The 14,090-nt window shown below is 38.2% G+C and overlaps 1 protein-coding gene across 2 annotated transcripts in view; it reads right to left on the bottom strand.

The window, feature by feature from the left end:
- Positions 1 to 1,706: 1,706 nt before the first annotated feature.
- Positions 1,707 to 14,090, bottom strand: part of IL16 (interleukin 16) — a 37,434-nt gene continuing 25,050 nt past the window's right edge. Inside the window, exons 12-21 of one of the 2 annotated variants that reach the window (XM_061999676.1) lie at positions 13,890 to 14,022; positions 12,956 to 13,043; positions 11,742 to 12,217; positions 9,203 to 9,347; positions 6,961 to 8,029; positions 6,275 to 6,458; positions 4,661 to 4,762; positions 3,756 to 4,008; positions 2,755 to 2,880; positions 1,707 to 2,502 (exon numbers count right to left, since the gene is read on the bottom strand). In XM_061999676.1, the coding sequence (XP_061855660.1) occupies positions 2,309 to 2,502; positions 2,755 to 2,880; positions 3,756 to 4,008; positions 4,661 to 4,762; positions 6,275 to 6,458; positions 6,961 to 8,029; positions 9,203 to 9,347; positions 11,742 to 12,217; positions 12,956 to 13,043; positions 13,890 to 14,022 (2,770 nt within the window). In that variant the 3' untranslated portion in view covers positions 1,707 to 2,308. The remainder of the gene's footprint in view (positions 2,503 to 2,754; positions 2,881 to 3,755; positions 4,009 to 4,660; positions 4,763 to 6,274; positions 6,459 to 6,960; positions 8,030 to 9,202; positions 9,348 to 11,741; positions 12,218 to 12,955; positions 13,044 to 13,889; positions 14,023 to 14,090) is intronic. The other variant, XM_061999675.1, reaches the window with a different exon arrangement.

Genomic DNA, 14,090 nt, shown 5'->3' with positions numbered 1-14,090 from the left:
GATGTAATTAGCAAAAAGTTACAGGAGAGGAGTTCAGGTCACCACTTACTTTTGCAGACAATAGGGCTTTTTATTAACTATGTGTTATATATTTAATGTTTTTGTATTGCTTTTCCCTGGAATAACTTCAGGATCCCTTTTCTGAGTACTCAACATTTTTTATCCACAAGGAACTGAGCCCTTAATGTTCAGCCTTCAGCCCTGCCAAATTGGAGATGGAAATGCCTTGGCAAAGACAGTCTTGTAACATCTTGGAGGACTGATCATTGAGACACTGCCTGTCACACAGCACGTTTTGACTTGGGATCTTGGCAGATGCCAGGAAACGCAGAGGCGTGCAAAAACTGAACAACTTTGGAAGTGAGAACAACACCTCTGGAAAAAAAAACCAAGCCGAGATCAAACCTGTTGTGGTTCCATGCCAGTTCTTAAACTGGTGAAACGTAAGAGCTGTTACAGATGAGGACACCTTCAGCAGATGACACTGAAGTAACTAAGGCGTTCTGTGCCATGGCTGTAGCCAAACCAGTCTCTGCTGTTAAAGTTGTGCAGCTGAACAGGTAATAGCTTTAACAGCACTAAAGAGTGCAGGCTTGCTTCACTGTGCAGAAATCATTCATGTTTTTCCTATTGGTGGTATGGGCAAGTGGTTGAAAAATCTGAGTCTTTATGTGCACCAGGCCTTAGACTTTGTTAAGCCAATAATCCAGTTTAAACCAATAATCCAAGTTAATATAAATACAAGAAATTCTACAAGGAAATAAATATGCAGAGAGTTTCAGGTAGGTGCCACTTACAAAAGTGTACAAAAAGATTCCTTGACACAGTTTTCTCCTGTTTGGGTTGCTAACTCGTTGGTAGAGATGGTGTTTTGAGGATAGTTTGGTTGGTCTTTGGAAAAGACAGCTCAGATGGTAAGGGGTTTGGAAGTGTGGGGGCAGATAGCTTGTCAAGAATGTTCCTCCAAGAGTTAACATGGAGTTGACTGGTGAGGAAAGGCCAAAGCAAGTTTCATACCTGGATCCAGTTAATACCTTCCGATATCTATCCTACTTCTTTCTCAACTGCTGTTTCTGTGACATCATTTTAACTGCATGGAGAACAGCTTCTGAACTCCTGCAGTTTGTGGTTTGGTGAAATTAAGTAACTAAAGAAAGATGCAGCAAATTCTCAACTGTGGGAAGGTGAACAGCCAGAGACAGTAACAAGTGCAGCCATCTGGCTTTCAAGGGGCGAGTCACTATGTCCATCCTGACGCTGCATCTCTCCCTTTAGTGAAGTAGGTCAGAGAAGACCAAATGGGTGCACGAGATCTTCTTGTCGTAGGTGCAAGTGCTGCTGCTGGTAGAATTCCATACAGTGCTTAGACAGCTTTGCCAAGATGCCAATGGCAGCATCTGAAGCATAGATTTGTCTCCTTAGTGTTTCCAGAATCAACATTGGGATTCCAGACTTTTCATTCCCAAACACTCTCACTGGTACTTTTCCTTACAAAATTGACACAGAGGCGTTTCAAAAAAATAGATGTGGTTAGAAGGTAAGAGTTGATTCTAAATGACCTTGTTATGCTTCTGCTCTAGACCTTGGAGACACTTGGCCAAAGGAAAGTTACAAGAACCTCTGCTTTATTACACCCAGCTTCCTGCCTCACCTTTGCAACACTGTGAGACACTCCTTCCCCTCCTCCACCTTGTATTTACCTGCTGGAGTTGAGATGGTTCTGTCAGTTGCTAGTAGAAAGTTACCTTGGGTTTTGACTGCTCTGGCTGTTCTGTGGTTGGAATAGCAAGCTGGAGTTTTCCAAAACTGTCATTTTGACACACAGATTTTCAGTCCCCTTTTCTCTGTCTTATACACATTCTCTAAGGCTTTTCCTTTGCTGCAGTGTTTATTTGTAGTTTTGTAGACACGTTTTTATCTCTGGGGAAGGTAGGGCAGGGAGCAAGACTTGTAGAGTAGAAGTGAAAACTTACCACTTGATATGCTCTGATATTTTTCTTAGTTTAGTGGCTTAGAATTGTAGAGAGCTGTAGCTGTCACATGTTTTATTACAACCAGTATGTTGTTAATAAGGTCATTATTTCATAATTCTACACTTTGCAATATCTGTTTCTGAATGGTGAAATGAGAAGCATGCACATTTTGTGCACATATTGTTTTACTCCAGGCAGACTGCTCTGTAAGTGGCAGTAGGATTATGTGTACTTTTCATAGGTGCTTTCTGAGGACCTTGCTGTGCTTGCCAAATGGCTGCAAGTAATAAAATCCTTTTTTATTTGGAATGTTGGCAGTAATCTGGTTCCTCCTCTTACAAAGTTTCAGATGACCTGGTGGTAACAGATCTTGGATTCTTCCTCTTGATAATAGCTGTGATGGGCCCATCAGGTAAAGCCTTGATTATATTCCACGCTTCAAAACGAGTAAGTCCTTGCATGGCAGTTGTGTGCACTTGTAATAGCTCATCACCAGGCTGAACAGGGCTGCTTTGTTCTAGTGCAGTCCCTGAAAAAAGAAAAGGAATTTCCTTTAATTCTGTGTGTGGAAGGAGTCTTTAAGGTATCTTTCATTTATTAAGGTTCACCAACATGTTTTGTATAAACCACCTGGCCTAAGCAAGCAACAAATTACTGGCACTGCACCTAATAATGTTGCATTTACCAAAAAAATGACATTTTCATGGATGTAAATCAGCAGTGAACTGCACAAGTTTGTATCAGCTAAGAACCTACTGTGTTCACATTTAAGTGTGTTTACCTTTAAATATCCTGTTAATGATGATGGGCTTATCTCCATGAATAGAGCCTTTCCCTCCTTCCAGGCTGAATCCTAAACCAGCAGGTGTTTTTTCTAGAGTTACAGTGCAGATTGTATCTTCAGTTGCTGGGAACAAATGGAAAGTTAGCAGATGGGCTAAAACATCTGTTAGAAAATATGAACTTCTCTTTTGTTTGCAAAGGCCCCATAAACTGCCAAATGAAGGGAAAACTATAACTTTTAATTCCTTGTTCTGTCATTTTAAGGCCCTCTGGGAAGCCGAGGGGAGAAAGTTGTGTTTGAATTCGTGGCAGAATGGAAATATAAAGATGAAAGCTGGTGACATTTGTTAGAATTTTAAAAATCTGTTCAATGAACAAAATTTAAGGTAAACATATTTGACTTGATGTTAATTATGAAACTGTTATCAGCCACAAAGCTGCTAATGTTTATTCACAGTATGTAAACAAAGCGACAAAAGTACACACCATGCTTTAGAAAAATAGCCATAAAAAATCTTAAGAACGTGACAGGTTCTGCAAAAGTTTGACCTTGCTATGTTTCAGATGTAGCCACCTGCTATATCAAACAACAGCATGTTGTTTGCTCAAACCAAAATTCTCTTTCACAGAGAAAAAGTCTTGTAAACTAGAATCTAATAACATCAGAATAAAGAGTCACTGTTCACCAAGTTGCCATTGTGCCTTCAATTAAATGTGTCACTGATCTCTGTATGTCTACAGAAATTCATATAGAGGATCAAGCTTGGGTTTTTTTTCAGAGGGCTTCTTTATTTTAGAAATCTGTTACTTCTTTCCCATTCTAACAAAGTTATTCCAAATGTCTGGTTTGGGAATATTTTATTAACCACACTGTCTTTAATCGTGGTTTTTAGATTTACATACCCAATGCTGAGCTGCTTTATGAACCCTGGGATTTCAGGTGATGAGTAAACACAGAACAGGTGGGGGCTGAAAGGTAAACCCACTGAACTTACTCACCAGACTCTTGTGAGGAATCACTTGCTACTGAAGATGTACTGGAGTTGATTGAAACATTGAGGGGTTTGTCTCCATCTTTAGCTTTTCTAGTGACAACAACAGCTTGTCTGGGTTGTCGTGCCTGTCGCATGATTGCTGAGGCATCACTGTGAGTTGCACCTTTAAGAGACTTTCCATTAATGGATAGTACTTCATCCCCTTTCTGAATAGTTCCTTCCTGAGATGCTAGTCCATTGGGAAATACTTTGTGAACCTGTTGAAGAGCCCAGCCACACAAAGAAAGAGGAAAAAAGGACAAATCACTAAATTACTCAGTTAATACTATTCAACATGTGCCTTTTCCATTCTTTCCCAGGAATAAGTTGCTTCTAGCATGTTTCAGGACTGAGGACTGAATAAACTTGTACAGAGAATTTTGGTGCACAGACCTCCTCGAGCAGCTAGGCAATATGTTTAGTGCTAAACCCTGCTGCCCATGGTGTGTACCTTGCCTTAGGCTACTTCCCAACCCTCTCACTGCTCTGCTAGTGGGAAGAAGAAAGCATGAAGCTTGTCTCTAGCTCCAAGAACCCTCACCTCATTCCTCCTGATCACCCTGCATGTGAAAATGGTATTGATTACTTCTTGATGAGGGCTGTGTGTTTTTCTGCCTTGGCTTTCAGAGCTGTTGTGGCGTACAGTGCCTAAGGAAACATGACACTACTGCCAATCACCTGGAGAGGGCAGCTCTGTGCAAAAAGATCCTGTTTTCATGCATTAAGGCCATAATTCTTCTGTCCATCGGTACAGCTGCCTACTTTGCCTATGGTAAAAGCCAAGCTTTGCAGTAGGAAACCAATAAGTTACACATTTTTAGCTAGAATAGTTGTTTTGGGAGTATCTATTTTAAGGAATACGATACTTACTGTTATCACTTTGTTTTCTAGATCAATGCCTCCTGCCAGACTGAATCCAAGCCCAGTATCTTCTTCTTTATGCAAAATTGTAACGTGAATGTCATCAAATTCCTAGGCAAAGACAGAAATAAAGTCAAGAACTTCCCAACATTTATGTCAAGATGACTGGAAAATTAGCATGTTTTGTTTTTGTCTTTTGTGCATTTTATAATGAAACTTGGTGGCATAAGCATAACACTGTTGGCTTTTGATAAAACTTACCCATCAATTGCCTATTTTTAGAAAATGCTATTCCGTGTCTAAAATTGCTCAGGTTTGGTTGTTAGTTGGATCTAGACCATAGTTTGAAGTATATTAGAAAGTATAGATATGTACTGTATGAACAGAAAATATTGCTGAATTTTGTTAGAGGACCTTTTAATTGAAAAGGTGAAGTTAGCATACAACTCCCATGGATGCAAGTGTCAGCTTAGAAATTGCTTCTCATTCTTATTTTGATTTTTTTTTAAGCAATGTTCTTCAAACAGGTAGAGCAAGCTGTCTCTGTGTTACCCCAAAGATGAGTTTGTATAAGGTAGCAACTCCTGTTTAACCTAGTTTCCTAAGGAAACATGGCATTCTTGGCCACAATTTCACAATCGTGTTCAATGTGTGAAAAGCTGTAGTTGCAGCTTTTGATATTGTGTCTTATTTCCTTCCACTATTGAATTCAACCAGCTGTAACCAGACAGAGGTTGCAGCAAGTAGCTTCTCAGAGATCATCCCAAAAATTCCATGAAAACAGGCAACTTAATATGAGAGGCTAGTGTCTTGTTGAGGGCAACATTGCAACATAGCTTTTACTGCTAATCAGACCAAAAATATTGACATGGGATGTTCATAAGAAACACAAATTGGTACAAAACTTGGCTTTTGTAAATTCTGTCAAACTGCTTTTTGATGGCAACATACTAGCAAAGTCTGACAAGTCAATAAGAGTTTGTCTCTGGCATAAGAATATGTCTAGCATTCTGTTAGGTAGACATGCCTAACATGCATGGGGGACGTCACTGCAGTTAGCTGAAAGGGAAAAACCATATTATCTTAAACTCACTGGTGCATTAATGCAGTTGTGCTGCTTTTGCAGAGCTTCAAATATCTTAACACAGGAAGCCTGTAGCTGCCACTAGAGCCAAACTGATTTCAATGCAGAGCTCTGGATGCTAATCTGGTTTTTCCTTGAGTGGACAGTTTTCAAAAGTGTTTGCAGTTCTGATGCACACATTTAACATTGATTTTTACTTATTCTGACCTTTACTGCAATTCTAAATGAATCCAGTAAGACTGAAGGTTGCTTAGTATCCCAAAAATGAGGCTTTGGGTGTCTCAGACTGGCAACCCAAATAAAAACAAAGACTTCCAAACTATCAGTGCTTACTTCTGTGTACACTGACCTTACCTGAAGAATAACTGTTATCCCGTTAGTTAAATGGGTATTACTCTTAGTTATATGAAGACTTCAAGATTTTTGATCAGAAGAGTTTGATCACTGTTTCATTTGTTATAATATCAAGTGGCAAAAATTAACCAGGCATATTCACTCCACGGCTTTCTGGAAAACATGCCCAAAAAAAGCAGATTTACCTTTAAGGTTGCTTCGTCTAATGATCTGACTTCCTCTATAAGCTTGGCTAACTCTTCAGGGGAAAGCAGAGAGATGACAGACTGCCCTGACACACCGGATGCTTGAGGTGAGCTGTGTTCCTGTTTCTCTTCCTCTTTCTCGTTGTCTGCTAGGCTCACAGTATATTCTCTCAACTCGGAGAGACTGTCCCATTGTAATGAGAAGAAAAAAGAAACTGAGTTATGAAAGAACATCTCCAAAAAAACCCATAGCACAGACATTTTTGCAGCAGTCATCTTTTGATCTTATTAGCACTTAACTGGGGCTGTAGCTCCCGTAATAATTATTACAAACACATACATGTCTAAATTAATCACGTTAGCATAACAGAAGTAGGATCCATGACATAAAAGAATAAGAATAATCTCTTGGTCCCTGGCAAAAACAGACTTAAATCTCTCTTATCATGGTGATGCTAGAAATATTCCTCCCCAAACAGGAGCAACTTTGAAATATATGTATGCTTATATAGTATAAATTAAAAAGAATTGTATAACTCATTCAACCTCCAGGCTCTAAAAAGTCCTTAACTTAGTCTGTGCTTTACTATTATGTGCTACCAGCTTAGAATGTTCATCTGTCAGCAGATCAGCACAGATGCTCACCAATGCCGACCTGTAAATCTGATTTTTAAATAGTGTCTTACTTGAGAGAAAACCCAGTGTCCTGGTGATGATTCTCACTTGCAGTCAAGAGAGAAGTCCCGTCCTCCTCCACAGAGGACTGAGACAATGTGTCCAGGGTTTCCCATGTGCTGTTTGCTGAAGAGGCTGGAGACTGAGGAAGGCAAAGCAGAGATTTCATTAATGCAGATGACACCTGGTTACTGATGGAATAGATTTTACTGCACTTTTCATCACATAGCTTCATCATCTCACAAGACTGAGTGGCAGTAAGTGGGAAGCTTCGTGATCTCAGGCTGTGTGCTTTTGCTACTGATACGAGATGGGACGTTGCAATGACTTCTGTAGGTAGGAGGCTCAAGGAGTTTTGAGTGTTGGCATCGTTGACATTGTTGCTTTTCTCTGAGCTAGCCACAAGGACTTCCCTGGGAGAGGAAGATCTATCTAGACTCTTTGTACCCATGTCCACAGGAGACTGTTGGCTAGTTTCACAGTACTGGATAAAGGCTGGAGCTGCTTCTGACCCTGTTGCAGTGGGAGAGTGTTCTTTCTGGACTGATGGTTTCAGGCTGAACCTTCGGTGTGTTTTTTCAGGTGACTGTGGAGCACTCAAGGATTCAAATGAGCTTATCCTTTGTTTTATTGATGATCCTCTGGATAAACTGGATTGCAGTTCTTTGCTGGAAATACTCTCAAGATCAGGAGGACTTTGATCTGCCTGTGTTTTTAGATCTGATCTTGCTTTCCTCAGTCCTTTTAGACTTTGGCGAAACCAGGCTGGCTTAGGTGCAACAGGAGGACCCTTTTTCACACTGTCATTTTCATCCGATTTGAGCGCTTTTGAACTGACTATTTCTGATTCTGATTTCTTCAGAGCTGCCTCTGAGCTGCTTCCATTTTGATTCTCTTTCTTTGTGTCGATGCTAGGTTGCAAATCTAAGTGGACGTTGTCTTCACTCATGGTAGGATTAAATAAGCTTTTTATGCAGTCGGAAATTTTAACCCAGGGATCTTCTGTTGTTGTATCAAGACTATATTCTACCCGTGCTTGTCTTTTAAGTATAGGCCTCTGTATTGATGAAAGTCGACTCCCTGTGTTAGAAAAAGATTGATTATAACCAAGCCTCTTCCTGTTTCTCAGTCCTTTATCTATGCATTGTGATTAATTCATCAAATTTGAATTTCATTCAAGCCTCCAATAGTTTTGGGGGTTTTTTTTTAAGTTTCTAAAAAGGTTCAACTTTTTTGAAATTCACAAGCCTTGATCTACAAGTCCAGGTTCTTGACATTGAAATTGACTGAACAGAGATTTTTCCATGCTTATACGTAAAATCCTTTTTCTAAAGGACCTGCAGTTTCTAAAGGTAACTTGAAATTCTGGGATGCTGAATTCATGATATGGGCTGTAACAGTCAAAATAAAAAGGTAAAATTGCAGTGTGTGCAGCCAAGTGAAATAGCTGATGTTAATTTTTTCAAAGAAATATTTGTTTTTCCCAACCTTTATAAGTACATCCCACTCTAAAAGGACTCTCTCATGAAGGTCTTTGATTAATATCATGCATCTTTACATTCGTGCAGGCATTTACAGTTGTGTTTTTGTAGTTAGTAAAAACTTAATTCTAATATAGGGATATTTTTTAGATCACAGACGGATTAAGTGTTTTAATGTTAGACAAAGTGGAGCTAAATGACAGCAAACTTTTGTTTGTGTATTTGAACAGTTACTGGAATTTGCTTCAGCATAAATAAAAAATAATTTTAAGACATTTTTTTAGTGACCTGAGACAGAAGTTACAGAATTACATAATGATTTAGGTTGTAAGAGACCTTGAGGTTGCCCAGTTTCCTTAACACTAAGTTTCCCATATTCTAACCAGCACAAGACACAAACTTATTTTCAGTGGTTTGTACTATTGCTACACTTCAGCCTCGAAATTATGTGTAAAAATATCCTTTAGAAATGCTAAAACTAACCCTTAATATCAAATTTCTCCATATAAATAAGCATCTGAAGAAATATAGGAACAACAACAGCCTTTTTCACAAGAAATCCTCTATTCTTCTTCTTATGTAGTTTCCCCTTTTTCAGAGATTAATCAATAATTTGAAATTTCACTTGCTTTCAACCCTAAAGTTTACAGGTATGGTTTGAAGCCTCCATTTAAAGAGAAGGGTGAAGTCAGTCTGAGACCCATTTTGGAATCCAAACTAAATGTTAGGTTGAGAAGCAAAAAAAAAACAGAGTTCATGGAATTAAACATACCTAAATTTGTTTTTCTTTCTTGATCTCTATCCGCTGGAACAGCAGCAGTTATGTGTTCAATATCATGTGTTGGAGGAGAAGTGGTAAAGACACTGTGGGTTACCTCAGTTTGATGTCCCTCTAGCATTGGTTCTCTGACTTCCTGCTGAACAAACAGGAAATAGAAGTGTGTCAGAATGTAATTATACAAACCATGCTATATAGTAATCTGAAAAAAAATCCCATCCATGTTTTCATTTGTTTTTAATCTGAAAAGGAATACTGAATAGAAATCAAGCCTTCACTTCTGCTTGGGATATTAATTTATTGGGACTTAATTTATTCTATATTTGAAAAGAGATGGCATGATATTTTATGGTTACACTTGTAACCAGACTGAAAAACTGCAATTAGCACTAATGATTAGGTTTAACAGTAGAGTTTATAATAAACTAAAAGACCACTTACTATAATTTTAGGTTTTTTGTAAAATCAGCCATTCAGAACACTTTTGCAAACCATTCAAGCAAATTTCCTCCAACTTCATATTAAACTCTGCCCTTAAGTACAAGCTAGATAAGCTAAATCATTCCTGCAATGTCAGAACTCTCCCTTTCTTGGTTTTGCGGGTAAACATAGGATGAGAGGATTAGTTTGAAGTTGCAGAAAATGCCATTCTCAGCAGCATCAACATATGCTCTGGAATTACTTGATTCCTTTGTAACCAATGATGCCAAGTTACCACGTGCTTTGCTGCAACACTGTTGTTTTGCTGAGACATTGTCTCTGCTGTTGTAGTTAAGCTTTAGGATTACTAATAGGAACCAAACCAAAACAAGACAGAGAGTGAAGGTCTTGAAACATATGACACTGTCCTGAAAAAAATCAAGTAATTGAAGAATTTCTTAGCTTTTCTGTAATGGGGTCATGTTTCTCATGCAGCTTTCATTCTAGGAAAATGTTTCTCCATCTCTTGCTTACTAGGATCTTTCTGTAAAGTTGCAATTGTGTTCCTGACGTCATATCAGGCGTTCATTAAGTGAAGTAGCCAATTTGGGAACACTATGAACATATAGGAATGGCAGTTATGCTTACCTTTTAACTGATGCAGTTTAAAGCACAGTCAAAAATATCAATTAAGCATCCCTGGATATCAAAAAGCAACCTTACAGTCTACAGAACCCCCTTATAAAACTCTGGTATGCAGGCCTCACTGACTAAAACAAAATGTTTAGGGAATAAAGGTTAAAATAAATAATTTTTGAAAGCAGTAATAAAAACTTCTCTGAATGATCTGGAATGCATCCTGACAAGAAACCCTCTCTCCTAGGGACTTAAAAGAGATATTGTCCTGAGATATATAGACCGTCGTACTAGAGGAAGTTATCTTCATCAACAGAACTTTTCTTTGACTTCATCAATCTTAATAATCTCTTCTAATAACTTAAAGTAACTGAGTAGTGAAGAATAATAAGTTGCTTGCAGGTATAATTACAAGTATCTGTTTCCTCAATTGTACTTCAGAAAGGTGATTTTTCTAGTAGGGGTTGATGAATATTTTTCTACTGTTCTCTACTTAGGAGATGGTTATATAAAATACCTTAAATGAGGTGTTGAATAGAAACTTTCTTGGATATTAACTTTATAGATGAACTACAGTCTGAGCTGTATCGTTTTACTTTGACATTTGCCGTTTGAGAAGTGGCTTAGTTGGCTGGGGGTTTTTTTTGCATTGCACTAAGATCTGTTTCCACTGGCATGTTACTAAACCCAAGGAAAGAGGTCTAATTTTTCAACAAACCACAGCTTTGTTTCAACACGCAGATCTCACAATCCCTCACACTCATGCAAATGTGAACTGCCATCTTTCTGTTCCATCTTAGATAGGAGAGGGAACTGAAATTTAGTAACACTAAACACACACACTCAGTTTTTAAATACTGCAGCTCATCAAGAAATACGTATGTGCCTTGCAATTTAAATGAGTTTGTTTAGTATCTTCTAGTCTCAAGGAATGTATCTGAGCCCAAGATTACCTGCTGTACATAATGTTAGTGCTTCCTTCCTATAAAAATCCACAAAGAAAGAAATAAATGGTTTCATAACTTCTCTACTTCATAAATGATTTGACTGTGAGTGTCAAGGGCAGGCTTAACCATACCAAGGTGACATCAGAGGCTGTGCAAACTCCTCCAGCCCCAGCCCTGGGCACATCATTGTTCCAGTCACACTGGAGCTGAGCCAGAGAGTATCCGATACCACCAGTACCATATGTTTATGAGGAGTGACAGTGAAGGACTCAAATTTATTCTCACTGGGATTTTAACTCAGATTCCTTCATATGAAAGAAAAATTCCTTCAAACTCTAAACTGGTTTCATTAAGATACGTGTGTTATTTTCAAAACAGAAGAGCCTCATCCCCTTTCCCCAGTCCTCACATACGTAGACACACTTTGTTCCCTGCCCTTCCTCCTGCCATCAGACAAAGTCTTTGCCTTCCTCCTTCCCTTGCCTCACAAATATGCAAATACAAGAACAATTTTGCAAGTTTTGTTTTACCTGAACATTTGCAGAAGGTGATACAGCCACTTCTGATACAAGGTTTTCTTTTCTTTCTGCATTACACTGGTCACTACATGTACAGTCTTGCTTAAAATATTTCCTTGGTGGAGGTTTGGGCTTTGATGATTTAGGCTTTCTAACGAGGATCTCTGATGATTTCTTAATGTTTTGCAAGGGACGACTTCCCTCACTACAAGTAGGAGGGGAATTTCTCTCTGAATTGTTACCAGAAAAAGAGTACAGCAGGCCAGGTTGTGTGGTAATTGGTACATCAATGCTATGTACTCTTGGTTTCAAGTCAGCCAGTTGGTAGGCAGCACCATTGCTACATGAAGACCTGGGGTTGTAGCTGCTGTCGCTGCTGGAGCGGGTCATTATCTTCTGTGTCCTACGGTTGCAATGAGCAGCATTCCTTTCCATATGCTTTTCACATGGGTGTCTTCCATGCCAGCTTGTTTCTAGTTTTTTTACACCTGTATCAAGAACATGTTCAAAATGCCCGTTCAGTATATGCAGAGTGCTTACTTCTAAGAGTTAGATGATTAAATTTGTAGCTAAATATCATCATTGTTTGACACAAAGGTGTGATTTGTGCATTAAAGGTTTATAGATGAAAGAGTCAACAGTTATGTTTTTGGACAGCAAAATAATGTCACATTTTCCTAAGATGCATATGTGTATATATATATTTATTAGCAGTATAGTTTTACTGGTGATGATTCTGTGATCCTTTAGAAGAAAAGAGGGTAATAAAAGGAGTGTCATTGCAATGTGTTACTATGGGAGGATGTCATACCTGAACTGAGTGAACAGCTCTAACAATGACTGCATTTGCCTTTCCTCACAAGGGGATTAGCAAGCTGTTTGTCCCCAGGACACCACCTGCATTGTGCAGTTCCTTGCTAGCATAGTCCTGTCACCTGCTGACAGTTGTTTGAAAAGCTTTAAAAGGAGGTTAGGAATTAGGAAAGGATGAACAACAGAGAGGGAATGTTTGCACAAAAATTTCTACTGGCAATCAGACAGATGTGATCTTTTCTGGTAAAGCTTCTTGGAGGCATGTTAGGAGAGTTATCCTGTAAGAGACTCTCTTCTTTTCTGCTCCAGGTTACTTGACTGTTACCAAGAATTCTAATACAGCATGTACTCACCCTACTTTCTTTTTTTAAGTCAAAACTACCATGTTTCAGTGAATGCACTTACTCCCTTACCTTCAGTACTCCATTGGTGTTTCTCCTTTCCAAATCTGTTGTTTTCTACAGCTTGTGCTACCGCTTCTTTTAGCTGTTGTTCAGACACCTAGGAAATATGTCATTATATACTCATGAGATTGCTGTGGAGGGAGGAGTAACATTTAAACATTTTCTCCTTTCAGAAAGGTTTCCAAGTCCTGCAAGTCCTCTAATGGAAACGAATTGAACTAGTTATATCACACATCAGCTGTTTTTAAAGCTAAGTAAATACACACCATTATATTTGTACATATTCCAGTATAGATGAAGCATATCTGTGGCTATGCTGTTAATATTGGCTGTTAAGATAAAATGGGATTTTACAAAGATAAATATTCTTTTGCATATTTTACTAAAAGTGGAGTTCTCGATATACCACTATAAGATTATTTAATGCTACATTTTTGTGATAATTTATGTAATGATTTAAATTTGATTAATGATTTATGTGGTATTTTGTATGAGGAAGCATTTTGTAGAAAAATCTTGCAAGAATAAAATTTTTACTTTAATATTAATTTTATTATGAATATTGATATCATTTTAATTACTGAAAGATGGGTGTATAAACCTTTCTTTCTTTTTGGAAAGGTATGGTCCCTCTTTCAAATTATTTTCTTATTATTTGAAATTCTTTCTTGCATAAGAAATATGTATCAGTTTATTTCTTAGATGCTCTTTCTGTAGTTTCATTATTCACGCCATAGAATCTCATGTAAGACTGTCTCAAGTGATCTTCAAACCTTCCATGACTATATTTAAGGTCATGCATATCTCAGGTTTGCTCTGTGCAGTGATGCTTATAAAGAGATCTGCATCTTTGTTATCAACACTTTTCCACCTGCTTCCTCACTCAGTCTTTGTTCTCAATATGTTCTTCACTGAAAGTCAGAAAGAATATAGAGCGTGCTACCTGTGGTTCAGGGTGTCTGCTGATAATAATCTGCACTGCACCAGGATCACAATGGCTTAGCACAGCATAAACTTCATTAAGAGTCGTATTTTGTACTGAAGTTTCATTAATTTCAATAATTTCATCTCCACATCTACAGAAATAGTAGAAAAAAAAAGTGAGGATATGAACAAAACAGATTTTCTCCCAACCTTGTCTCAC

The sequence above is a fragment of the Colius striatus genome, chromosome 7, assembly GCF_028858725.1.
Source record: "Colius striatus isolate bColStr4 chromosome 7, bColStr4.1.hap1, whole genome shotgun sequence".
Classification (NCBI taxonomy): Eukaryota; Metazoa; Chordata; class Aves; order Coliiformes; family Coliidae; genus Colius; species Colius striatus.
The sequence above is the reverse complement of the archived record's forward strand: the minus strand, read 5'-3'. Positions and strand labels throughout refer to the sequence as shown.